Source organism: Aythya ferina, assembly GCF_964211825.1.
Source record: "Aythya ferina genome assembly, chromosome: 10".
NCBI lineage: Eukaryota > Metazoa > Chordata > Aves > Anseriformes > Anatidae > Aythya > Aythya ferina.
This window is the reverse complement of record NC_140306.1, coordinates 7272243-7300174: the sequence shown is the minus strand read 5'-3', so window position 1 is coordinate 7300174 and position 27932 is coordinate 7272243. Positions and strand designations below refer to the sequence as shown.

Sequence of the window (27932 nt, the reverse complement as noted above, 5' to 3'; positions counted from 1 at the left end):
CTTGTACGTAGGAGAAGTGATTCCAGGAAGTCTGCAGCTCGGATCCATGCAGGAAAAATGCCAGATTTTAAAAAAGAAACAGGCAGGCAACTGGAGGAGAGAGCGCTCCCCGATCTTTCACTGGTGACATATTTTGGGCCATCGGCTCTGCAGTAAATGTTTTCCCGTAGAGTCATTCAGTGCCTTTGAATCTCCCCTTTACAGTCTTAATAATGATGTTCAGTTGCTGGTTGTGCTCCATAAATAAATAATCCAAGCGAAGGGAGGCAGCGTGCAGGGCGATGCTGGCTGCAGGGCACGGGGGTGCTCCCTCCCCATGGCCCCAGCGAGCAGAGGAGGCACAAAGCCAGGCAGCTCCAGCAGACCCTTCTCAGAGTCTATATTATGGGGAAGTCTTACATCCAAAAGCCCTGCCAGAAATACATGTCATTGTGAAATGCTTTCGATGTGTAAAGTGACTAATGGAAGAGGAGGCGTTTCAAGAATTGCTTGCTGCTCTTCACGAGCGTCAGAAGTTCCCCTCAGCTTCCCAGCACTGAGGCAGGACCTGGGGCTGGGACCTCTCCTGCTGGGTTTCCAGCAGCTTCAGTCCCCTTTTGCCCTCCTGGCACAGCAGAAGCTTTGAGGACCAGCCCTCATCGCGGGGTGCATCCCCAGCCAGCCCCACTAAATCTGCCAGTGAGCTGCCAAGGTCTGCTGCATGGGGCTGGCGTGCTCCTGGGGAAGACAAGTGGCTTATATAAAAGTTTCATCAATTTTAAATGACAGCGTTATCCTCCTAGCAGGATTTTTTAGTGCAATGTGCTCTACATAAGTCTTCTAGCTCGCCTCGTCGGGAGCTGCTCTGCTTTCTTCTGGTCCTCATGGCAAACCTGTTGAGGGGACTTGTCTGAAAGCCAAGCACTGAGAATTGATAGGAAACTGTCCTGTTTGTCCCTCCTGGGACAGGAGGAGTGGGGTCACATGCTGTGGGACTGCCACCTGCCTCAGCACAGCGGGGACCAGCTCCTTGGGGTGCCAGCCCCAGACAAGGGGGGCAGGGCTGAAGCCTCACTCCAGGAGCTGCTGAAATGAAAACCTGGATGTGTGAGTGCAAATAGGTGCTTCTGGTTGGGTGGCTGCAGGGAGGACCTGTCGTGGGGTGGCCAGCAGCTCCTGACCACAGAAGCAAAGAAGCTGCTGGCACTGTACTGAAGCTGGAATCGAAGGGAGGGCTTCCAGTGATGAGCTGGTCTTCCCGACTTTGCCTGCCCTGGGTGGGTGTGAGCTGCACGTGCTCTGCTGGGAATTATACTGCTATTTTTTCTCAATGTGCTAAGTGTCCAACTGGTCTTTAAAACATGCTAATCTGATTCAACACTAAAGACATTATGACTGCTCAGTACCATAATAAATTTCTGTTAAGCTAGACTGTGAGATTTACCTGGCTTCCCTACAAAAATATGCCAACAGCACCGGCCAAGGCTGCAAGGTCATGGGGAGAATATCATCTTTAGAAAAGCAGGGGATTCATTAAGTATTAATACCTACATCTGTGTGCCATACCGAAAGGCACTGCCATCTTCAGAGACATGCTGCTTTGTTAGAAATGTGTCCAAAATCTTGTGGAGGGTCTTCCAGCCGGGGCTGGGGGGGGAACATGCATGGGTAGGGATGCAATGCCCCAAGGGCACCGTGCTTCTCCCAGCTGCTCCTCGGGGAAGGCAGGCACGGTGCTGCCCTCGGGGAAGGCAGAGACCATATAATAAATAACCAGAGGTAAGCATGCTTTGGGAGATTGATCTGATGTGGAGGGGAAAAGCGATGTGCATGCACGGTGCAGATGGGACAAGGGCTGAGCATGGATTTATAGGCAAAGAGTAAATAGGAACATAGGGAAACGCTTTCCCGTTCTCCATAAACTTTTCAATTTCAGAGAGGCTAGATTCAATAAAATTATCTTGCAGATGGAGGTTTTATTGAATCTGGCCCATAAAGCTCCCATTATGGGGTTTACAACTGCCATTTACACAAATCCTGATATAAGAAAATACAGTAGTGTTTACAGCATTCCTGCAACTGCCGCAGAATTACAGCACACGCAGAACACACCAAGTAAATCTTGGCTTAATGCACCAGGCACTCCACTGGCAACAGAAAGCAGCAAAACTTGAGGGGAAAAAAAAGAAAGACACAGAGTTACTTTGGCAAGAGGAGAATTATGCCTGCTGCTTGGCCAAGACACCCTGGGGAAATACCCAAGATTTAAAGCTTTTGCCCTGCTCCCCCATGAAATAAAATTTAAATGTGCTTCCAAAAGGTGCTGCGTGGCCTCAGCGCACAGCTGCGAGCAGCATCTGACCCAGCTGCAGCTCAGAGCTGGGCTGGGGCTGGCACAGCCCTCTCTGGAGCTGGGTATAAAAATCTCCAGCTGGTTCCTTTTCCCTTTCCCCACCTGTTCCCAGTGTGGGTGCTGCCTGGGTGCTTGTAGCATAGCATGTGCTGAGCAAGGATAGAAACTGTGGGCAGCCCTGGTGGGATGTGGCTGCAGGGGGAGCAGCAGGAGGGGTTTGCTGAGCAAGAGGAGGCATCTGAAAAGCCTCATGGTACTCAGGGTAGGTGGTGCTGGATCTGAAGGGACTGAGGTTGGGGGGGCCTGAGTCTGCTGCCAAAGATGCTCCTGAAGGAGAAGATCCTTTCTAAGAAGGACTAGTCTGAGCTGTAGGTTTTGGGGTGTCCCTTTGGCCCTGGTGAATAAACATGGTGGCACATATGCTAATTTCCACTACTTCACTAACAGAGATGCATTGAATTGCACCTCTTTTCTCTCCTTATCCAAACGCCAAGAGCTGCAGGTGATGGCTGGTCATTTACGGTAGGTCTGTCCTGTACTCTCTTCTTTATTTATTTACTTCTCTCTTTATTTATTGCAAGCCATTAATCTTTGTGGCTCCCTATACATCTGCAAAACACTTGTATTTGCGACTCCATTAATTAGGCCAGAAAGCAGGTCAGCCCTAATCTCTCCTGTTCTCCTTAATATATTGTTTTCTGACGTTGCCTCACAAATTGTAGTGAGATGATTAATACTGATTTTAGTGCTGTTCCACATGTAAAGGCAGAACAACTCTTTGTATTTACAGAGAAAATGTCTGGTTTAAGATTAAGGAACGCTACTCAAGTTATGGCATGAAGATTTATTTTGAATTACTTAACAAGCCAATTCATAGTAAACTTCAGCTATCTTTTTTATTTAGTAAGCCCAGCATTAAAAAAAAAAAAATCACAATTTTATCAAATTTCCTTATCATTAGGCACCTAAATACCTTTGCAAATCTACCCCTAAGTGACATGCAGTGGAAGTGAGTAGCAGGGTGGCACCTTACCTGATTTTCCCAGGCGTGTGCACTGCTCCATGCTCTGTTATTTGGTTGCCTTCCTTTCTCAGAGCATGGTCTGCTCCCTGATAGCTTCAACCTTAGCCAGTTTAAGGTGGGTGAGTGGTATTGAAGTGTACATCTGTGCTGGGGAAGCCATGTATCGGGTATTTTTCCAGATGCATGCACTCTGTTTCCTTTGGGTTTCTTGCCTCTAGTATATTTAATTGTGACTGGGATTGGGGGGTTACTTGTTACCATATCTGACCCACTGTAGATCTCAGAATAGCTCATTTAAAGCTGATGGGCTTACTTCAGGTCTATACTGATGCAATGGGAACAAAGCCTAGCCTGGCCTTTAATTCAGATTACAACTGCATAAGTAAGCTGTCTTCACTTCTGCTCTAGATCTTCCAAGGCAGCTTACACTAGTGAAGTTTCTTCTTCCTCTGTTTGAACACCTGAAATAACTATAAATGCTGATGTGTCTGTAGTCTGCCCAATCCTTCCTTCTCCAGCAAGATTAAGATGTGTTATGGGTTTGCATTAGAACCACCCTAACTCTTTGTTCCTGCTCATTTTGCCAGAGCTTGTCCTCTGTCCTGATGTTTTTTTTTTCTGTTTTGCTGAGTTTTAGTTTATGGCATCTATATGTCCATCTTGAGTTGTAGTAGTAATTTAGGAAAAGTTATCAAAAAGTCATCTTTTTTCTTTCCAAGTTTTACATTAAATGGAATAAGGGCAGCTTGTGTGTTTCATCGTGCAATGAGATGATGGCCACAAGAACTGTCTCAATCTACTATTGCTATCCCTGTCTGCTCATTATAAATAGTTCTGCCCGTGCTTTATTTGTGTCAGGACTGACTCATTATGCTCAGTCCATGTTCATCCTTCTCTTCTAGTCCAAACTTGCCCATCAGCCGGGTGATTTAAATAGCTGCCTGCCTTGTGAATCCCAAGTGGGCTCTGGGACCGGAGGGGAGGGCTGAGATGCCTGACACAGAAAAACGGTGATGGTTCAGTCTATGTGAAGCAAAAGAGCTTCAATTTTTATGGTTCTTTGTATTGGCTTTTTGGAAGGGTGCAGGAATAATGCATGGCAAACCTCTGAGTGCATGGTGTGATGGATAACCTGACCCGAGGGGGCAGCTGCTGCTGCACAGATCTGCTTGTGAAATGAAATAAAATAAAAATCTTGTTTCTTTTTTGACAGCTTTTTGCAATCTTTGCATTTGCAACATGCGGTGGGTACTCTGGAGGGCTGCGCCTCAGTGTGGACTGTGCAAACAAGTCAGAGAGTGACCTCAACATTGACATAGCTTTCGCCTACCCATTCAGGTATGCTTTGGGTTGGGGCGGTTCGGTTGCAGGTTGCTCCTGATGAAGCTCCAGTTTGGGGCTCCTGAATTTTTGCTCACAAGACTGTTTAGACTCTGGGTGGGCAGGAGGAATTAATTTGGCTGGACCTGCTGTGGATGGGGCTATGGGAACCACTGGGGAATAGGAATTCAGTGAAGAAGAGCAGCTGTGGGCATGGAGAGCCTCATAAAGGCCAGAACAGCACAAGGGGCCATGGCAGGCAAGATAAGAAAAAAAAAAAAAAGGCACACTGACCTAAAAAAGAAAAAAGGGGATAAAGTAGTCATTAATTGTGGTGCAGCCATTACCTAAGCTGCAAATGAAGGAAGTTCTAATGACAGTTTTGATTTTCTTTTGAAAATGACACTGATTGCCTGTCTGCATCTCTTGGTGCCTTAATGCTTTAAAGTTGGACCACTAGTGACTGAGGAGGAGGTTTTGTTGTTCAAGTACATCTGAAAACTATAGCGAGGTTAAAAACATGTATTTATTGCTCCTGTGTTTTAGGATCCTGCTTCAAAAGAACACCTACTGTCTTCTGTTTTTACAGATGTCAGGACCACTCTAGAAACCTTTCACTTCTGCATAAGTGATTTCTTTAAGGAATTGAGATGATTAAGAAAAAAAAAAATACATAATCCAGTCTCAGACCCAGTATATTAGGACTGAAATTATTTTGGTTTCTTGGGAAATCACATGCTGTTTTGCTTATGAGTATGTACAAACCAGACGTAATAGCATCTATTACTTTAACATGTTCTAAAATGTAGTGTTTTCCAAACAGCAGAATCTGAATTTGATTCCTTGAACTGTTGTTGTCACTTGACACACATTTATTACCCCAGAAGTCCTATTTCCTGGTATTACAAATGTTTACTTTTTGTCTTCAACTTGTCTGTATTTTCTTTCATTTCTGCTTAGTATGCATGAGATGGATCCTGAAAATTGAGTTACATGAATTTGTAATGTGATTCACTTCCAAATAGGTCATTTCTTCAGCATTCATTACAGAATACACCCTACAGTAAAGTGGTTTTAATTTGCATGATTATTAAATAGTACTTTATATAAAAAGTTAATAAAACTGAGAAAAGTAGTCAGCAAATATCTCCCAGTGTTTTCACAGGCACATTGACCATTGCTTTTGGAAGGAAGTGGCCAGATCTGCAATTTCCCAGTCTTGCTTATTAGGAAACTAGAGACATTGCTGAGTAATTGTAGGATATGGTACAAAATCAGGTTTATTTGCAGGAGGGATCCAGCTGGGACTGAGGTTGTAGATGGCTGTTGAGCTGTTGGCGTGGCTGCCAGCTGTGGCTGGTGCTCTCTGAGCAGTGTGGGATACGAGGAGGAGCCAACACCTGGATATATTCATGTGGTATGAATATACCTGCAGTCTGTCCATTTTTTGTGCAAACATGAGGCACATGCAAAAAGCATGTGGGGTAGCAGATGTGTGCATGGAAAATCTGGCCCAGTGCTGCCTGTGGAACTTGGTTTCATCTTGTTAAGTTTTATCTAAATGTTTGTGTTGTTTATTTTAATGAATTTGATCTTTCCACTTTTTTCTAGTGCTTTCACTGAATGGAGAGGGGATACCCTAAAAACAGGAGTGGCCTTGGTTGGGAAAGGCAATAACTCCTGTGAGAGCAGTTGATACCTTTGGAAAAAATCAGAAATGCTTTGAGTTCAGGCTCCCTCATCAGGTCTGTGATCCTGAAGCTTATCTGCCTGCATGGGCATGTAGGCTTTGTGTAGGTAGGATGAATTTCCCACCAATTCTCTTGCATCTAAGTCTGAGTAAGTCCGTATTCACAAGGCTTTTTCCTTTCCAGTGCCTTCAGTTTTCTGATTATTGGCTGACAACTGGAGCAGGTGTGGGTGGAAGAAAGGATGCTGCCGAGCATCTGACACCACAGCACTGTCACGGCTGTCAGCGGTGGCACTGAAGCAGTCACATACCTGAGCGCTGCTTTTAAAGCTGCACCTTCCAGCAGGACTTAAGATATAGAAAAGTGTCCAGCTGTACTAGCAGCTGCTTTCATTCTCATTGCTGTAACTGTGAGGATGTTCATTTTCTTCTAGAAGGTACACAGCTAGACCATGGCTAGTTGATAAGTGTTTCAAGCAAGTAAATTAGATCCAGTATAAAGTGTTTTCCAGTTTAATTCTGGGCCTGGATTTGTTTGCTCTTTGAAAAGGAAGTGGGGAAATGTAAATAAGCATGTTAACCTCTGGAGAAGAGTTGTGGCAAAGTGGTACATCAATTCATGTAAGCTTTTTGCTGCCCACATCCATGACCCTGCGGTCATGCTGCAATATGCAAAGAAACCCGTAGTCCAACATAACCAGCACCCCACCAGCAGTGTTTCCTGGAGCTCTGCCGAGCTTTTCCACAATTCTGCCAACCTTTTTCATGTCCAAGCTGATCTTCATAAGGCTGTTTCTAATAAGCACCCTAGTTTTTTTCCTTGTTTCTTCTGCTGGCTTCTGCTTTTATCACAAAGGATTACTTTACGTCTTCACACTTTAAAACCCAAGGCAGCCTTTCTACTGGATACCTGGATGTGCAACTCAAGTTTCCCAACTTTGTATTTTGGGGGCTGGGACATCTCTGGTCCTACAGTAAGTTTTTCTCAGCATAAGGAACTGTGCTTGGTGCAGTATCTATTGGAGATTTGGCACATATCTGGATGTTCATCAACTTAACCCTCACCCCAGTACTGATTTTTTAAGGAAAAAAACAATCAGCTTCTTGGAATTATTTGTTACAGTCGAGCAGTCCGCCACCATTTCAGATTGGACTTGTCACTCATCCAAGTGCCCTGAAGCAATAGTTTTTCTTTGGGAAAGGGTCCTGGTGAAGGTCCTATAAACTTATTTGTGTTTTTCTTCTGATCTCAGCCACAATTTTGTTGCACACTTGGCTATTAATTGGTTTTGCTTTGACAGCAAGTGGTTGAGTACTACACCTGCTGTGCTTGTATATTTCTTGCTGGTATTCATCTTTTTAAGGTGTTTTTTAACCAATCCTCTAAGAAACATTTTTTTTCTTGATTGCCAGCTTAGTTGGCAGGCTTTATTTACTGAGTTTGTACCGAGGAATTTTTGCTACTTTATTGTTCATGTCACAAGCCTAACATTTTTCTTGAAACTGGCAGAGTTTCATTGAAGTGTTTGGGCTTCAGCAGCTGATTTAAGTGAAACTTTGTGAAGGAGCAGTGCTCTCAGGATGCTGTGCTGCCAGGTAGAGAGGTTATCTGCTAGTATCATACCTGCTGCCTTGTGGAGAGCTTACTTCTGCAGAACCCTGTCTTGACCCAGTGCCTTGTTCAGAGCCTGGCAGCAAGCGATGATGGGGGTGAGCTCCAGGAATGGATGGACTGGGCTGGCAAGGTGTGAGTCCAGCTGGGGATGGAGACTAGAAAACTGTGGCTCAACACCACATTTCTCTGTAATAGCTCTATCTTTCCAACTTTTTAAAAAAAAAAAAAAAAAAAAAACTTATATGTCAGTGGGGTAGAGCAGGGTTGCCTACTAGCGCTAATGGGAAAGCCTGAAGAGGGGAGATGTCTATGCATGCCTTTGCACTGCAGCATTGAGCAAAACAAATGCTGTTTTCCCTTTTTATTTTAAATCTCACATTATATTTCCAGTGTGCTAGTAAAACTGTCTCTTGAAGTAGTCCCTGTGTCTGAAAGAAAAGGAAATTGTATTTTACGGGAGCTTTTCACTCTTTAAGCATCTCATTTGAATAAAGATGTTTCCACAGAGTGCTCTTTAAAGTGTACACCTCATCTGCATGCGATGGGTAGGCTAGTTTTTCCTTTGAAATATGACAGTCAGGCCTAAACTGCCTACTTAGAAGCTACAGATGATAATTAAGGAGAAAGTAGCAAACTCAGTGCTTTACAGCTATCTTTCTTTGGAAAAAGCCTATGTCAATATTAGCACATTTCTGTGCTGGAATGTACCAGTGTTCATTTTTTTTTTAACCCATTTGTAGTAAGCCTTGCTTCAGAATTCAATGGAAAACGTGTTCACCAAAAGATTATAAATGTCGGTCATTGCTGGGAGACAAGGAGCTGCTGATAAATAGGTCTTTAAACTTTAGTAGTCATCTGCAATGCTGGCTTCAGGCAACTATGGAAGTTTCTCCTCTCAGCAGTCTTTGTCAGCTTCTTTTAGCATTGTTTTAAAACCCTGTTGCTCTCCATGCATGTTGGTGGACACTTTGTAGAAATGACCATTGCAGAAATTACCAAAATGTCACTGACTTTGTGGAGGTGGTGTCTGCTGCAGAAAAGGGAGAATGTTGCTTTTTAAATCTTCATTGAGTTGTAGAAGCTTTTCTTTTGACACTCAAAGCAATTGGATTCTCGATGAATGTGGATGGTATTGATCCGCAGACTAGCTTACTTTGCTTTGTAGATGCTCTATTTTATGCTTAACACTGTTTTGGTGTAAGAAAAATTCTTTAATACTTTAACTGTAACTTGATCTTAAAGTGGAAGTCACTTTTGGATTTCTTAACATATGCAGCTTTTTTCCTACTTGAATTTTTAATATATATTCATGAATAGTCTCTACAGCATTGTATGGTGATGGTGTTTTATCTGTGCCTGCCACAAAGGCTTTTTCTAAAAGTCAGGCTTTTTACTACTTCCCTTGCAGTTTTTTTTGCCTATTTTCATGCTGCCAATGCAGAAGCAACCAAAGCAGAAACCCTTTGGCTTTGCTTGGTGTTTGATCCCATACCCCAGGCAGCAGTGATCAGACAAGTCCTTCCCCTGCTCCCAAATCTGCATTTGCAGTGCAGCAGCCCTGAAGGCTTCCCCAGAACCATAGGGTCCCTGAGAGAAGGTGCTGACTTCTACTTTGAACGAAAACGTCTTGACTGGGAGTTTTATTGGAGTCATGCTGTAAAACTCCACAGAGGACTGAATTTGATTGCTTCTAATGCCTTAGGACAATATACTTGAAGAAATTATAGTTAAAATACAAAGTTAATGTGAAAATACAATACAAAGGAATGAATGTTGCTGCACCTTCTGTAATTGCTCTCATATTTATGTCTGCTGGTCCTGAAGCTGAAATTGCTGCTTGCAGGGTTTATAGACCTAGATTAAACTGTATGTGAACCCTGCTTCTTGCAGGGCAAAGAATTTATGGTTTGGGGTGATTCTGGCTGAACACCCAGTGATACCCATGAATTTGGATTGACTTCATGCAGAGTTTGTAGCCTGTTAGATTGTGGGAGGCAAGGTGAGATGGAGCTGGTGTAAATCTCATGAACTGTTGAGAGCAGCCATGGAGCGTGTTGGCAGGGTGCAAGAGGGGGGGCTCAGAGCTCCCACGTTGCTCCACATGGATGCACTGCCCAGGGGCCTGGTGTGCCCCCTGCCCAGGAATGGTCTCATTAGATTCAGCTGTTGTTTTTTAGGAGTTTGCCTTACACTTTCTTTTTCTTAAAATATAACCTTAGAAGTTGAGATCTTCATAGGTTTTTTTCCACATGGGAGCTCTTGTTCAGCTCTGACAGTCTTGCTGTTTTGCGAGCTGGCTCCCATGGCTGGCCGGGGGAGAGGGGCAGCATGTGGGGGATGGATGGGCTGTGAGATCCCCCAGGTCTGCGCTGTGGGACTGGGTAAAGTTGGGCAGGTACAGCAATGCTAATGTGTGCCTGTGACATTTCCAGGACTCCTAATTTGCATTGTTCCATGGACACAGTGACATTTCTAAAGGATAATCAAGGGTTACTTTCCTTCAGAAACAGTAGCCAAGCTGCCTGGTGGCTAGGAAGCAGTTTGCCCCAAGAAAATCGCTTAGTGAAGGGAAATCCCACCAGCCTGTACCGCAAAGCTGGATCTGAGAAAGTATTTGGGTTTGCAAAGACTGGTGGAGGATGTCTTTGACTGCTGTGCTCTGCTTGCATGGAAAGGGAAAGTGTGCCTTTCTGAGGAGAGCTGTGAAAGTCTCTCGGGAGATAAATCTGGGTCTGGATGTGGGCTTGGAATTGGGGTTGGGATCACCCACTCAGCCTTGTGAGTGCTTGCAGCAGCATGTTCTATAAAGAGCCGTTTTATTTCCTTTTTGGTGTTACGATGGATTTCCTTTTTGGTGTTACGATGGAGTACTAGGGCTTGGATCGCTGTTACGGGCGCAGTCTGGGGAGGCTCGCTGCTATGAGCAGCATGCGACTGGGACGTCTTCCTGCAGGAGCGTGTGGCGAGGCTGTTGCTGCTCTCCAAGAACTTTGTGGACACAACCACTGGTAGCAGGCCCCACGAGAGGGCTCCCAAGCTGTGGATACCACCAGGGACAGGGCTCTGTCTTAATGAGGATGTTCGTATTCCAAAGCCTTTAGACTCCATCCTCCAAATGGTTTTATTCCTTCCCTTCCCGGAGACCTGGGCACCTTGGATGCTCCCTGTCTCTCTGTGTTAAAGAGATAGGAGGTGGAGGATGGAGGAGGCTGGAGCAGAGGACATGCATGCCACATGGCTCTGGGCAGGCTTCATGGCTGTCCAGCTGTTTGTGGCTGTTCCATGGCTGTTCATGTGCTGCTGGTGCTGGGGGAATTGCCACCTCTCTGTGCACGCACTGTGTGGTGTTGAGACAACTGTGGCTGGCAATTTGTCCTATTAAAAACAGTGGCCTAACAATATAGCACTGGCCACGTGTTTGCACTGTGAGTGGGGACTGGGAACCTGACAATTTAAGAAAATGAAAACATGGAGGGGGAAATATTTTTCCAGTATTTTGACTTGACATAAACAAGAAGAGAACGTAGACTGGTAGGTCTTTAGGATATTCAAATGTCTGGGACAGAAGTTAGGAATAAATGTCTGCAAGATGAAGTGTGTATGTAAGTGTGAAACTACTGATGATGCTGAATAATCCTGAAGAGATTTTGGCTTTTTTTGGAGTAATTGAGAAGACAGAAATTCAAAGTGAAATGCTTTCAAACCCTCTTTGATCAGCAAACTTTTTTTTTTCTCTAGAAAGCAAAGAAACAAAAGACCAAGCTTAAGTTGCTGAGTCAGATGGAGATTTTTTTTCCAATTTCCAGAGAAAAATGAACTGATTTTGTGGTGACAGATGTGGCAGAAAATAGTGTCCTGAGGTCCAGCTCTGCTTCCTTAAAGAAAAGCAGCAGGGCTCCCAAGCAGCACTGCAGCTGCTGTGGAAGAAGGGTCTGAAAGCACCTCTGGACTCTGGGGAGACTAAAAGGGGGAGGCTGCTTTTGGGGGACAGATAGTGAGGTATGGACAATTGCTAGGACACCTAGGAAATATGGGTAAGCACCTCACAATTTTTGAATGGCTGTGGTATATTCAGGCAGTGCTGGGATAAGCTATGGCAGATGGGCAGTGGGAAATGTAGGGGACTGAATGCTCAAGCAAATGCTAATTCTCTTATCTCAAGGGGGAAAAAAAAAAAGCTGTCAGTGCAGGCTTAGGAAAGAAACAGTCCTGTCACTCTTAGCGAAGGGGTGGAAAACTCAGCTTTTGCCAAAACATCATAGGTGCAAAAGGGACAGGGAACAATCACCTCTGTGGTACCTGCTGTCCTGCTGCTGGGCTGAGCCTCTCACATCCCCCCAGCTGCCCAGGGGTCTATTAACACTTCAGGTATTCGACTTTGAAAGGCTGGAGAGAACTTTGGTATTAACGGCTTGAAGCAGATCAAATGTGGCGTTAATGGGCTGGCTGCCTCAAAGAAAGAGTGACTTCAACAGCTCCGGGAGGCCTGGATGCAAAGACTCAGATGCCAGGGGAATTACTGGATAATGGCTATAATTGGGAAATAAAAAAAAAAAAAAAAGATGGAGAGATGGAGGACAACTGCTTAGCAGTGGCTCCCTCTGCATGTGTTCATGGTGTGTATGAGAGCTCGCAGCATGGCTTTGCTGCAGGGTTCCACCCTATAGCAGTCTGTCCTCAGAGAGCAGATCTGGGGGAGGAAGAGGAGGAGGAGGAAGGTGTAGAGCTCAGATCCAGCCACCCTCCTGAAGGCTGGAAAGAAACCTGTTTCTTGCCGTGTGGGCAGCCTTTCAGATAGCCAGCATTTAACACCAAAAATGTAGGGATGCCCAATGCCAGGGGAAATGTTCTTTGCAGTGAGGAGCAGTATGTGCACTGCTCCCTCCTTGAGGGTGTGCTGTGAAGGATGTTGTGGCTCTGGAAGAGTCAGTGGACCTTGATTTCATTAAAGAGAAGGCCTTTCCTTCTCAGTCAGATTTCTGCTTTCACCTGAGTATTAAAGGTCACTTTTAAAGTATTTTTCTTCCTGCAGGGAGCATCTCCAGGGAATGATGGGCTCTGCTGTGAGAGAAAAAGGTCCCATTTATTAGTGTTCTTCAACTAAACCTACAGAAAATCCGCATCTGGCACTTTGAGGAGGTGCATATGTCCAGGGACTGGCTGGCTGGGGATGCTGGTGGGAAAGCACATCAGCACAGTCCTCCAAAATGAGGGACCTGTGGTGTTTCTAGGGATGACTTGAAAAAATACCTTCTCTTTGTATGCGGAGAGAGAAAAACAAAAATTCCCATCACGTTCTTGTCTTGCCAGAGCAGCTTTGTCCTGTGTATTTCAGCCTACTGTATTTTGAAATATCACTTATCCTTTGTTTTGGAGATTACCAGCCAAGATAAACATTTTGCAACAAATTCCTCCGCAGGCACTACCTGCAGTAACTAATTTCCAGCAGTGTGTTTCTCCGATTGCTTTGCAGACAGTAAATACAATTGACAGTGTGACTACCAGAAATAAGTGAGGGGGAAAAGAAAGCCTGATGCAAGGATAATGGATCTTTGAGCTTTTGCAAGCGCGTGTGTGGGTGTTGCAGATTTTGTTCAAGCATGTCATAGACGGGTGTGGGGGGGTGGATTACAAGATGCTATTTTCAGAAAATAGGACAATCTGCCAAAACAGATTTTTTGTCATGTTTTTTTCACCACATCCTAGTAAAGAAATGGAGAAACACTAACCCCCATTGAGAATTTTCAGAGGCAGAACTTTATCTGTTATTTATTAATCTAGGCACTGATCAGAGCCCGGGAGAGGAAATCTCTGCCTGTTCATCAATAATACTTGAGCATGCACTTGCTGTTAATTGCATGTTCTGTTGGTTTCAAGGCTCAGCCCTGAGTGCATTGCTGAAGGAGGAGATTTCCTGAAACAGAGGAGATCAGATCGCCCTGTGCACACTCCTGCTTGGGCTCTTGTCCTGTGTCTGCTGGTAGAATGGGATGTGGGATGAGCTGGGCCCTTGGAGCAGTTGGCTCTGTCTGCTTTTGTGCTCCAGGATCATCAGGTGGCCTAGGCTGCTGGAGAAAGGGAGGGCCCATAATTAAAAGCAAATTGTCTTGAATATTGTACTGAGGAAGTTCAGCAAGGAAAGGCAGCTTCACATTTACATGGAGGGAGCACAACTTCTGTTCCCCACGCACATGTAGCAGCTGTAGCTTTGTTCGGTGTGCTTGGCTTCATGTATTGTTTTCAGAGTATGAGTAATTAGTGTCTGAAAACCTAACCGCTCTTTGCTGTCGGGGAACAATGTAAAAATCCTTTTTTTCCACTGTAAAACATTCCTACCCTCTTCTGATCTTGTCAAGCCAGACAATACAGCTGTCTTGTCATCATATTTCCCACGGCAGCGGAAAGTTTGCCAAGTGGTAGAAATCTCACAAGCCCTTAATTACCGTGACTTCATCAGTGCGACTCGACTGCCTTTGGTGGACTCTGCTTCAGATTCGTGTGAATTGGAGGGAAAACAGACCCAGAAAGCCTGGTTATGGTGGTGCTGTTAGCAAACAGCCCCAGTGGGTGAAGGGTTGGTGTTAGTAGCGATGAGCTGCGAGGCTGCCCCTAGCAATGCCCCGCTGGATGCGGGCTGTAAGGTCACATTCCTGGGTCACTGTTTTTATTTCTCAATTAATAACACCTAGCACAGCACAAGCCAAAAAGCATTGTCCAGCTCAGGTGTTGAGGAACCTAGGAAGAAAGGTTTCCATTACTTTCTTCCCCTAATTAGGTAAACAGTGAAGTGTTTCTTATTTGTATTATCAGTCAGTGAAAATCACTTCTGCTAATGCAGCCCAGCAGCATTGCTCAGATGTTAACAAAGTGCAAAGGATGTGATTGCAGAGAGTTGCTCTCAGGGCTCCTGATTTCCTCTCCTAGGAAATGGAGAGGTGAAGATGAAATGCAGGGGCGGTGCTGGAGATGGAAAAGCAGCAGAAGGAAGACACTGGCCAAGGATGACTCGGAAGAAAAGGTGGGGTGGAAAGAATGAGAAATGAGAGAAGATGAAAGAACAATAAGTCAGAGGAAATAGGAGGCATAATGGGTAGAATCACATTGAAAGTGGGAGGCAGAGGTAGAGGCAATTAATTTTTTGAGTCATCACTGAGCAGTCCTGCCCCCAGAAAGGCTGACTCAGCAGCACTGGTGGAAAAATTCGAGCTTCCAGATCAAAGAAGACTTGATTAGTAAACCCAGACTTTTTATCACTGACCCTCCTCTGTCCTAAAGGAACTTTCAAAATGCATCTTGAAAAGCCAACATCCTCCATCACTGCCTCAGGGCCTCCCTCACCTCCCATCCCTGCCACAGCCTCCTCTTCCCAGGTCTGTGTCATGGACTATTTTGGGGCCATTTGCACCGAGATCTCAGTTGTCTGGGCAGAGGTGTGGTGTCCCCAAGAGACACCAATTATCACACATACTCTTAGAGGCTAGAGAAATCTAAAAAGAAAAGCTAGTGAATAAATATAACTTGATGGAAAAGTTCTGCTGTGATCACAAGGTATCTGGTATCACTGACAGATGCTTGGCCAGAAAAGCACCGCTGGGAAGATAAGAGTAAGATGTTATCGTGATTCAGAACTAAGATGCAGCCCAGAAAATAGGGAAAGGAAAAGGAAAGTGGTGCTGGTTCCTTCGCTGTGTTGCAGCCAGGCTGCTGGTGGTGGGCAGCCCAAGGGGCAGGGCTGGGCAGCAACTCCTGGATAGGAATATTCCTTAAGTCATTTCACCTTTGGTGTGTGCAAAACATTGTGTTGCCAAGTGTGGTATTTCTGGACTCCAGGTTAAAAATAAAACTACCCTAAAGATCTGTTTTACTTGGTAAAATATAGTCAGAGTTGCCTTGTTCCCCAGAGAAGTAGGATTGTATTTAATGTAACTCGGCCTGGTTCCATGGTATTTGTGACAGTAACTTGAGGGCCAGAGCAATTCTCCAAAGTCTCTTTGCGGTGTGAGGTGGTAGCACAGCACCATGTGGCTCCATCAGCATGGCACGGCCTGGCCTTCCCACATCACATCATGCATTTCAAGCCTTCCTGTAGTCCTGGCGGTGGTTGAAATGAAGCCGCTTTCTCTCCAGGTTGCAGAATGGGCATGGCAGGCACTAGGAAACCTTCCTTTTCCTCTTCTCCACTTTTAGGAAAGGGCAATAAGACCTAATAAAAAACCGTGCGTGCACTGATGCCACAAAGCTTTGCAGCCACGTCAGGAAGCTGTCGGATGTGTTCAGAGGCATCAGTCTCACATGTGCAGCTCTCATCAGACTTGGCTGCGTTCACAGGGAAGACGAGGCAACTGCTGCTTGTTTCTGTGATCTGGACACATGTTTTGTGCTTCCACGCCACGCTACTACAGCGACAGGAGCTCAGGGAAGGAAGTGCCCAAGGCAGATAACTGGTGTTATGCATCAGCCACTGATGAAAAGATTCTGCCTACACGTTTGGATACATTTAGTTCGGACCAGGAAATAAAAGCCATGCAATCCTCACATGTCCATTAATCCATCCTCAGTGATTTCTGCCGCGGGTTCTTTGTTTTCCCTTAGGGACCAAACTTTTTATTTAGTCATACATTCACAGCTGCTGCCGCCGGTGGCTCGCTGCTGCGCACATTAATTGCCCTTGAGCAGAGGAATGTCTCCCAAAAGGCCTCATCCTTTCTCAGCACCAGATCATAACTTCTTTAATCGCTGATGTTGACTTTCTGCTGGCTTTGTCCCTTCTGCTCTCCCAGCTCAGACCAGAACTGCATGATCCCTCATCAGGCCCAATGTCCCTACTGATGCTAATTTGGGACATGCAGTGGTACCAGCCAAAGCACACACTCACGTACACCCAAGGGACTCCATTTCTCTTTCTGAATCAGAAATTAGAATTATTAGAGCAAAGAAGGCTCTGGCAGGAGCTGTCAGACCCCCACAAATCTATTAGCTTGGTGGCTGATTGCGAACGGTGTGTGAGCACAAGCTTTGATTGCTAAAACCAAGGTGTGCAGGCTGTTTCTTTGGCTTGAGTTGTGTATTTTTGCTGCAGCTCGGCTTTAAAAACCTCCAGCATAGAGGGCTCTGTACAGCTCACAGCCCCATGGCCCAACAGCTACAGGTAGCTGTGCATTAAACTGTTTTACACAAGTTTTGAGCTTCCAAAAGTAGGTATCCCATGCTACTGATAGAGAGGATAAGACCTGTTCTCTTTTTCCTTGACTGTATGAATTCAAGACTCAAATGACTTCTCGTGTCACCCTTTTTCAGTTGTTGCCATGGCAAAGCCCCAGAGAAGGTGAGTTGTACCAAACCACTGGAACAGCAACTTTTCTCTCAGATTGATTAAAAGTCTGATGAAAACAAGTGTGCAGGTTCTGGGTCTCACCCAGAAGCAACCTCACGTGTATGAGCAGCCCTGAAGAGCACAGCCCACGAGACTGCTCTCGGGGCCAGTTATTCAAGCAGGAGATCCATGCGCATTAGGAATGAGACAGGGAAACAGCAAATATCAATGTATCTTTATTCAGGTAATGGTTCTCTATTTCTGTGCTTCACCTGCTGCTCTTTGGAATATTTTCCAGGTTGCATCAAGTGAATTTTGATGCTCCCACTTGTGAAGGGAAACGCCGAGAAAAGCTCTCCTTGATAGGGGACTTCTCCTCTTCTGCGGAGTTCTTCGTCACCATCGCGGTTTTCGCCTTCCTCTACTCGCTGGCTGCCACTGTGGTTTACATCTTCTTCCAGAACAAGTACCGTGAAAACAACAGGGGACCTCTAATTGTAAGTGTGCAATTACTGCTGGGTGCGGCTGATTGACTTTTCTTTGAAGAATTACATGGTTGTTTTTCCAGAATTACCACAAGCACCCAGCGCATTTGTCTCAGTGCTGGTTTAGGAGCTTCCTTACCTTCCAGTTATCACTATATGCACCCATCAAGCTGTGCCTGTTTTTGCCTTTATTTTTGTTTTTACTGATTCTGAAAGGGTCATAACAAGAAACAAGTGATTATATGTATTCATTTTCTTATAAATCAAGGCTGTAAAACCCATGACAGCTATTTTGTTTGAGATCTCCCTTACTTTTTAATCCATCGTGACCTGTGACAGACCCCTTGGTCTTGCTTGCGCACCAATCTTCAGCTGCATGAAATTTGGCCAGGTCCCTGCATCCACAGGTTTTAGGGGCACTTCACACTGCTAGAGGGAATGCTCTCCTCCTTGACCATGAGAATAAGGTTACATTAAAGGAAAGGAAATACCTTGCTCAAGTGTTGGTGTGAAGAGAGCAATTCAAACGGAAAGTGAATTTTTAGTCAAGACTTGGCTAAGGAAAAAGTTGATTCTCTATTTCAGAAAATATGAAGTTTAACACTCCCAGAAACGAGGCATTTGGGTGAGACCTGTTTCTCAAATGACTGAAAGCCACCAGAAAATAACATCAGAAAAACATAATAGGAAGGAAAATAAATCACCAACTCAAAAAGTCTGTACCTGATAAAGGAAATAGCTCCAGTAACAGCAGGTGGAAGATAAAACTGTAGGAAGGTAATCTTGGCAGTTTTGAGAGATTTTCCTGCTGCAAGAAAATGTGAGTAATTTAAGGTTGCATCATTTGAAACTGATGAATTGATACAGAAGTAAAGGTTCTCAGTCTGCATTAAAGGGAATGAAGCCTCTTCCTTTGGAAGTCTTTGGGTCTTTCCCTCTCACCCTGAAGAATTAAGGAGGAAGGAAGGGAAATCATCACAGTAAAAGGAGAGGTAAACTGGGCAAGATGAAGGGGTCCCTATAGAAACAGTAAATAAATAGTGCCTTGCTTTGCTTGATTCAGTATCTCATTTCAAACTGCCTCATCAAGGGATTAATTGCAGAGATCTGCCATTTTAACTTTCTTGTGGAAAATAATTCTTTTTTTCTGACCAACCATGCTATCCTGCATAATAGAAAAAGGAACAAGATAAATAACACTAATATGTCAGCTTATGATGTTGCCATTTGCCATTGTCTAGGACTTTCCTGTCACAGCTGCTGCAGTCGTGTTTGTCACAGGATGCACGGTGCAATCCGCTACAGCATCAGCGTGGCATTGATTTAATTTGTTCTGTGTAATGGATTGTAATTGAATCTACAGGTTAAATTTAACTGGTGTCTGTTACCAAAGCCGCTGTTTGCAGTTTTCCAGTCTTTAAACCAAGCCTAAGTGACCTTATTTGTTCTGAATATAAAGATGCTTCTGTGCCCTACAGCAAAAGCAGCTCCTGCTGGGGCAGGAGCCAGGCTAAGAGGTGCTGAGCAGTGGCTTAGGGTTATGTGCAGTCACGCCTGCCAGTAGGGGAGTTCAATGTGCTCTAGCATCTCCTCTGTGCTGCCAGCTTTGGTTTGTTTTACAAAACAAACAAACAAACAAACAAAATCTCTTCACCTGGACCACATACCCAGTGGTCTCCTCAGAGGCTGCCCACTGCAGTGGTTGCATACATCTGCAGCCTGCCTGGGGCAAGGAGTAGGTCCTGTGCAGTGGAGATTTAAGGAAAATTCAGGGTCTAAAGCAGAGAAAAAACAGCTTTAGCCAGAAGGGATTCAAGAGTGAAGGGACACTCAGAGTGCAAACCAGTTCTGCAGGGCTCACCTGAGGGATGTAATGCGTTGTGCAAGGGAGGCAGGCAATGCATCTCCCAGCTCTGGGAAGATGCCACCCTGCAGTGAAGCACCCATGAGATCACACCTGTAACAAATCAGATATTTGATAGAGATTGTTCCTGCCAAAGACAATCTCTGTGGAGATCTGTGCATGCCTGAGCCACACTAGCAGTCACCCAGCGCATCAGCACGAGAGGCAGAGCCGTCCTCTCGTCTCTCCTAAGTAGAGCAGATCAGTGGGTCAGGCACTGCTGCCAGGCTACCAGGTTTTTGTCTCTTAGTGATGAGCTTGGAGATGGTTTTGTCTGTCCTTGCTTCTGCTGCAGAGCCTGATCATAATTTTGTATTTAAAACCCTTCCCATTTTAGGCCTTCTACTTCCTCTTGGCTTGGTAGCTGCTCAGTCTGGGGTGGCATCTGCCTTTTGGCTGCGCCCTTTCAGAGCTGGCTGCCTTTCTTCCTGACGTCTTCTTAGGATTTGAAAAATAAGTATGATAGAAGTAGAGAGAGGAGAAAAAACAAAATCAAAAATCCCTTGCACAGGCAGTAAAGCACTATCAATGCATCCCAAATTGCAGCAGGCCTGACTGAATGCAGACCATATGACTGTAAAGAATTAAATGACCGCTTGGTCACAGGAAACTCATGGAGAGAATTTCAGTTACAAATGTTTTGCATTCACCTTGCTCACACAAATACAGGGAAAAGCAACAGCCTGTGCTGAGACCTCAGCTGAGCATCACTTTAACTGTGGAAAAAATATTTTAATGTTCAGAGAGGAGTGAGACATCACGGCAGGGAAATATTCCCAGTACTTGGAGCTGCTAGCTCCTCCTGTGGCTGTCAGGATGCACTGTGCAGTGAGCAACAGTTGCAGATAACATGTGTACCCTCATCTTGCCTTGCAGCCTCCACAGAGAGACAATTTGGGTGGCTTCGTCCTGGATAGATAAATCTGAGAGAAGACCTTGGATTGCCAATTCCTAAAGGAATGAGCAGAGTTTACCTGGGATTAAAGTTGCAGAGGGAAAAATCACATGCACTTGTGTGTACGTGTACATCTCTTGATTAGCATCCAATCAACTGATACAAAAGCATAAAGTGATTTAGTCAAAAAAGTGACTGACATAACCCTGGAAAGAGATATTTCATTTTTGTAGTGATTATTTGATAATCTCATTATTGCAGTGCATAAAGATGCTTACAGGTAAGGAGATGAGGTCGTTTGCATCTGGAGTCCCGTGAATAATCACATTAAGCAGAAAGCCGTTTGGTTCTTTACATATGTTGTGGACCAAGTGAGTAAAGTATACTGCTAATTCTCTCTTTGGAGGTGTCTTTGGTTAAACATGTTTAATTTCCTCTGCTTTGCCCTGCCTTCTAGAAAATAAATAGGCAAAGAATAGAGGGCCACCTGTAAAAACAAAGACTGATTTCTTTTTAGTGACATACAAAACAAAACAACAACAACAAAACCAACAAAAATGTGAATAACCTGAATAGTTCTTTGCATTTCAAAGAGCTATGTCAGGCCACTTCTGTCATCTCTTTCTCGAAGCTCTGTGACCTTGCTGCAACCACTGGTGCCTCCCAAAGAGCCCTGCGTGTCTCTGCTGTCAGAGAGCTCCCAGGGCTGCAGACTGCAGCACAAAGCGTGTAACTGGCTCAAAGCTGGGTTCTGCAGGAAACCCAGGGTGGGATTTTGTGCAGACCAAGGGACAAACACAGAGCAAGGGGAGCCCAACGCTCTGCCCCGGGATGCAGCAGCATGCACCTCGCCTGTGAGCTCAGAAGCTTCTTGAGGAGAGGCACAAGTGACATTGGAAAAGATGAAGCAGGTTTTGCTACCAAAAAAGAGCTATATTGTAAGAAGGTGTTTGTTACCTGCAGCCACTGGCTGCTTTCCCAGGCTGGGGCTTTCATGGAGGGGGTTGGTTGGGGTGGTTCCTGTGTGACCATGAAAGCCAGGCTTTGGAGTGGTTTGTCCTGCCTGGTACCATGCTGGCCGGGGCAGCAGGGAAAGCAGGGACATGCATTACAGCTCCCTGGGGGTTTCTGAAAGTGCTGAGATGCTCAGAGCAGGGAAAGGCACCTGCTGCTTCATGGAGCAGTGCCTTCTGCAGGCGGGTTTGGCAGGCTGAGGGCATGCAGGGTGCTGGGTTTCTGGATTCACATCTCACTGTTGCCCTAAAGTCAGGAATTTGGCAAAAGCTGGTGGTTTGATAGCAAAGAGAAACGTTCTGATTACCACAAGGTGAAAAGACATGTTGATAGTTCTATTCTAAATCATATAATAGATAAAATTGTCCCAATTAGGCATTTTTGGCAAAGTTGGTAATAGGAAGTTTCAATGTGAATAAGGCAGCAAGATTTTTTTCTTGTTGTGCATACTTCAAGCTCTTAAAAATTCCCTCCTTGGATATTCTGCATATTTTAAATCTTGTTTTCTGCTTTCTCCTACATGTTCCTATTTTGCTTTCTTCCCAAAGGCACCTGTAGGCAGACCAAAGTATCTCAGCTGAGATCTGAAAAAGAAACTTCACAATTAGAAGTATAGAGTAACCATACCACAATACACACCAAAGAGATCTGTAGGCATCGTTTCAAGACAACAACTACAAAAATTACTTTGTTCCAAAGGAGGGAAAAAAAAAAAAAAAAACATGCTATGGGGATATTAAACATTCAAATGCTAGATTTGTTTTAGTATGCAGGCACTCTGGCTTTAATTACCAAGGAGAAATTCCCCAGATAAACATTAAGCCACAGAACAGCTTAGCTTGAAATTCACTTTTATTTTCAGCATGTCATTATCTTGTAACTCTGTTCCACCCAGAGCTGTGAAAATGTTCAGCCAGGAATCCAAACCCACTTGAAAACAAGAAAGGTTCAAGTCCCAGCCAAAGCTTGAAGGTTAGCAAAGATTCAAAATAAATAGGGAAGACATAAGTTTGCTCTCGTCATATATTTTGTTCCTTGCACAGTGCGGAAGAGATGCAGCAAATTCTCAAGTCACAGAATCATGGAAGTGTTTGGGTCAGAAGGGGCTTTAAAGACCCTCAAATTCCAACCTCTCTGCCCCACTTGGAGCAGAAAGGCTTGTGCTTGTGGCTGAAGACCACCCTGGCTTCAGTCCCTGCAGTTTTTAAAGTGGTGTGAATCCTTCAGACTGCAGCACTGAGGTCAGTGTGTGCTACATGAAATGCTGGAGCAGCTCACAAGTGATGCTCATGAGCAGGATGGGTCCAGCCAAGAGCCTGACGTTGTGAGCTGGAGAGAGAGTCTGAACCCCTCTGCTGTAGGTACTTGCCTGGAGAGCTTTGCTCAGTTTAAAACTTTCCTCTTTTGTGCAAGTTTCATCTTCTATGTTATGTTAGTTTTGGTCTGATTGTCTCTCCCTTGAATTTCTACCTACTGTTTGTTTATTTTATTGTTAAGGCACTGATTCCAGAGCTTGATTTCACTTGGAAAGCATAACAGCGTGGTGATGTTGAGAGAGAATTCATTATTGTTTAAGTAAAGTATTCCCCAAACCTCTCGTACATCCTAGTCTATTGGGTTGATGGAAGCCTATATGTGGGCTTGGCAGCCAGGTACGTAACGAGTCAAGCCTCATTGCAAGAAAAAAGCATATACCATCATAATTCATAGCTTAGCAAGTATTTGGCATTTCTACCAGCTGGAATTTTTAGGAAAATATTTTAAATTGAGCTGTTGCCTCTAGGAAATCCATTTCTCATTCCGTTAGTGCGAGGACACAAAGCGTACGATAATTTTTCTTGCTGGAAATCTCCCTGAGAAGAGAACACACCGTGGGCTACGTGCCTCTGCCTACACCGGGTCCTGCTGGATGCTAAGATAGTTGTCAGCTCCCAGCCTTCGCAGCACGCCCTCCCAGAGGGCCTGTTTGGGCAGCACCAAGGGAGGTCGGAGGAACTCAAAGCGCTGTGGCAGACACAGGCCTGCAGAGAATAAGTTGTGGCACTGTTTAAAAAAAAGGATGTATTCTTTGGGAAGCATCCAAGCACGCTTAATTTAATCCCATCTGCGTGAGCGGAGCAGTCCTTTGTTCAGGGCTCACTCGAGTGGCTGGTTCATCTCCTGCTGCCTCTCCCATCGCAGAGGCTCGCGTCCACGCTTCGTGCCATGGAGAGCCCAATCCCCAGGGTGTCTGTAGAAAAGGAGACTGATTTTTCCCAGAGGATCCCTTATTTCTTTGGATACAGACCCTAAATGCTGCGTTCTTACCAACCGTTTTCTCCTCCTTTCTCGCACACCTTTACTTTGTAGGGGAAAAGGGGAAGCAGCCCCCACCAAGCTGGGGTATCGAGCCGCAGCAATGCAGTCAGCGGTATGTTAGACTTTGGCACCTCCACCATCTGCTGTGGGCTGACAGATGGGATGAGAGATGACAGCAGAAAGGCTCTTCTGTTTTAGCAAGACACAAGAAAGCTTGAAAAATCACACCTCCTCCCCCTTCTCCCCCCAAACCCACACAGCAACAGTGTCACTTGGCCACTTGTTCTGGCCAAGACAAGGAGAAGTTTATGCCTGTGCGTGCTCCTGAGAGCCTTTCGAGGGAAAAGTGAGCAGAGTGGTTCAGAGCAGAGCTGCTGGGAGTCGCTGCAGCCTGGAGGCACCGCCGCACCTTCTCCCCTCTTCTCTCATCGATGGGGATTAGGAGCAAAGCGCTGCCGGGACAGAGGAGCTGAGCAGTCTCTGTGCTTGGCAAGGCTTTCTGTTTATTTGTTTGCTCGTCATAATTAGCGGCTGCACAGTTCATGCAACAGGGACATTTGGCCTTACCTGTAGCTTGTGAGAAAGCTCCTCATCTGGTAGCTGAGGATTAGCCAGTTCCAGGTTCTGTCTCAGATGCTGTCGCCGATGGAAACACTTCCCATTGGAAATCCAGAGCCCTCAGGAGGGCCAGGCTCCTTCCTGGGCATCTGAGTTTTTGAATTGCACCAGACATCGCAAACAGACAGATTTCCAAGGCAGCTCAGCACCCTGCATACTGTCCATGAGCTTGTAAAGCTGCCCTCTGGCTCAAGATGTTGGTGGCAGCCACAGGGCACATCAAGTTCTTCTGAAAATTAGTGCTGTAGGTGATGACAGTAATCATGACCTGTTGCAAAATAACAAGCTCTTATTTGTTTATTTCTCTCTTCTCGGATGCAAGCTTTCAGCTTTCTGGTGATTTTTTAACATTATTTTTCTTCTCAATGGACACACCAGTATAATGCTCCCAACTGATTTGTCTTTTAGGATTTCATTGTGACAGTGGTCTTCTCATTCTTGTGGCTAGTGGGCTCATCTGCTTGGGCTAAAGGACTGTCAGATGTAAAGATTGCGACCGACCCAGACGAGGTGCTATTACTGATGTCAGCCTGCAAACAGCAGTCCAACAAATGCTTGCCTGTTCGCAGTCCTGTTATGTCGAGCCTGAACACTTCGGTTGTAAGTGAATTTGATTGTTTTCACAATTACCTTGCAAATGTACTTTCATCTCTTTCACCCGTGTGTTGATCCAAATTAGCTAATGTAAACCTGTTAGCTGAAATGCCATCAATGGAAATAGGAGCTTGCCGCAGGGAAAGGCAGAGCCTGACTCAGAGCAGGTGCTGTGGAGCAGCAGTGGGATGGGTGTGAAGGGCAGGAGCTTGGAGGAGGCAATGTGCCTTTCCAAGCAAGTCCATCAGCCTGCTTGCTTGTAAGCTGCCCAGCTTCAATGCTTTGGAAAAGGAGTCTGTGCTGTCCTTAAGGAAGGAAAGGTTTTGTGCCTGACAGATTCCTTTAAAAATCCTCAAAAAAGAGCAATATAAATCAGTCTCTCTGCTTAAATGGCGTGTTTAAATGTCATTTCAGTATTTAGAAAATGTTAGAAGAACAAAATAAATTATTTAAAGTCAGCTGAGCAATTAATTCCTCTCTTTTAAAAATATTTCCTTCCCATTTTATCTTTCCAATGTTTCTTTAAACTAAATTATGTTCTCAAACAACAAAAAAGTAGCTGAAAATGCCAACCTTGTTCTAAAACAGCAGGGGAAACGCACTTAACCTAGCGAGCTAGAGCTAAGGGAGGTGAATTTAGGTGTTTGCTCCACAGCTGAGGAACCTTTCTGGCGGATTTGGGGAGATGGACTGACTGGGAGCAGCCCTGCCTTCTCCAAGGACCATGCAGGGTCCCAACCATCAGGCTGGGCGGTGTCACCACAACTGTGGGGTGACGAGATCCTTTTCTCTCCATCCAGGTCTTTGGATTCTTGAACTTTATCCTGTGGGCAGGCAACATTTGGTTTGTGTTTAAGGAGACGGGCTGGCACTCCTCGGGCCAGCGGCACCCTCCAGACACCATGGAGAAGCAGTCCAGCAGCTACAACCAGGGTGGCTACAACCAAGACAGCTACGGGCCGGCCGGGGGCTACAACCAGCCGGGCTCCTACGGGCAGGTGGGTGACTACGGCCAGCCCCAGAGCTACGGCCAGAGCGGGCCAACCTCCTTCGCTAATCAAATCTAAGGTTTCACGCAGCACAAGCTCTTACATCCCTCACACACAGAGCGTTTAACAGGTCTCGAGTTTCAGCGGCACCAGGTTTTTAAGGGTTTCACACAAATTAATACTACAACACAGTGTTCAATGTCGATTGAAGATCTTGCCCTACCTTTTGAGGTGGATGGGAGGTGGCCTGTGGCTGGGGCTGGCATTTTTAGCCCCTGACTAATGTCAGGAGTTGCACATTGCAGGTGGTGACCTGGAGTCCGTGTTGTAGTATGTTCTGTAGAGATAACTTTATGGTAGTTTTGTATGTGTTGAGATGGTAGAAGCATTTTGTAGCCACAAGTCTGTAGTATTTAATATGCATAATATAACTGAATTTCCTTCTGCATTTTGGTGACAAACAGAAGTGTTTTACTGTTATTTCTACTGATTATTCTGTATATCCATGCATGTAACATTTTCAAAACTGCCTGTCTGTGACTCTTTGGAGCATTTGTTTTGATTATATCTTCCGTTTCTTAAGATTTTACTATTATTTCAATTAACCAAGTCATCTGTAATTTAGTGCATGGATAAGCAGTTTCATACTACCAACTGTCTGGACTGTGAAAATGGAACTTCTCAATTTCTGCCACTACACTTTGTTAAATGTCCGTTTAAAAGAAGTATGCATCTTTTATATATTTTGCAGAGTTGAATATATGGCTTACCCAAGTTCTGAATGCTTTGTAACAAAAATGTTTTTCCTTGAAATGGCATTCAGTAGTATATATGGTACCTAACCAATGTTTATTCCATTTAACTGAGCTAAGTATTCATTCTATAAATCACTATTTCTATGGATGTTTTGTGAATCTTTTAATGTGAGCTGTGGAGAATAAGGACCAAGTAACTGTGTTATATGTTTACAAAGGTATTTATTTAACTAAGATAACAGAGGTGCAGATATCAGTATACAAAACCACCTGAAGATGCCCTGTTGCTCAGTACAGCAAAACATGAAAAATGCATGTACTGTTGTGACTTCACAAAGCATAAATATTCCTCTCTACCCTCTTCTCATAAGACAGTCTTTCTATCCGTGCTGTTCAAAGATTGTTAGATATCCCTCTGTTCTGTTGCTGCTCTGAGCGCTAGCTTGGTGCTACTGGAGAATGTATCTGGATTGACCAAATAACCCAAGTTCAGAGGAACTCACCCTAAAATAGCCAGAGCCAGGTTCTTAGCCGGTTCTGATTTCTCCCTGGAAAATTCAGCCTGTCCTCACTATGGCATATGGGATGCATTGACAGAAATTAAAGCCTGAAGCACAATGTACTAATCCAAACTGATCATCTGCATTTCTAAATAAAAGTGTATCAGTATATAATCTTATTGTATGAGCTGTAATGTTGAAAGCATATTAGCTTAAAACAGCTTAGTTTCTTCTATGATTGTTGTAACCAGTTTATGGCTACTCGGTGGATGAATCTATATTGTGATATCTATTTGACCCTAATAAAGTTATTGCATACAATGCATGTTTTCAGAGTATGATAATATTAAAATGTCACTGCAAAATAACTAAGAAGATGGATAGAATATTATCTCTGTGCTTGACCTTATTGGTCATATTCTCACTGTTTTCCAACACCTTTATGAGGTTTGTTTTAATGTTTAGTGGAGTACAACACTTCTACAGATACTTGTCATTAAAGGTCACTATCACAAGTTTAAACAAAAATTAAACTGCAATTTAATATCTGCCCACCTCTATGCCTCTCTTTCCATCCGTCAGTAGGA

The 27932-nt window shown here is 44.7% G+C and overlaps 1 protein-coding gene across 3 annotated transcripts in view; it reads left to right on the top strand.

Annotated features, from left to right (window-relative positions):
* SYNPR (synaptoporin) overlaps positions 1-27666 on the top strand; it is a 91612-nt gene extending 63946 nt beyond the window's left edge. For 2 of the 3 annotated variants that reach the window (XM_084530333.1, XM_084530334.1), the window contains 4 exons: positions 4570-4694; positions 17593-17791; positions 24916-25107; positions 25902-27666. In XM_084530333.1, coding sequence (XP_084386459.1) covers positions 4570-4694; positions 17593-17791; positions 24916-25107; positions 25902-26168 — 783 coding nt within the window. In that variant the 3' untranslated portion in view covers positions 26169-27666. Of the gene's footprint in view, positions 1-2423; positions 2595-4569; positions 4695-17592; positions 17792-24915; positions 25108-25901 lie in introns of those variants that run through there. The other variant, XM_084530335.1, reaches the window with a different exon arrangement.
* The last annotated feature ends 266 nt before the right edge of the window (positions 27667-27932 follow it).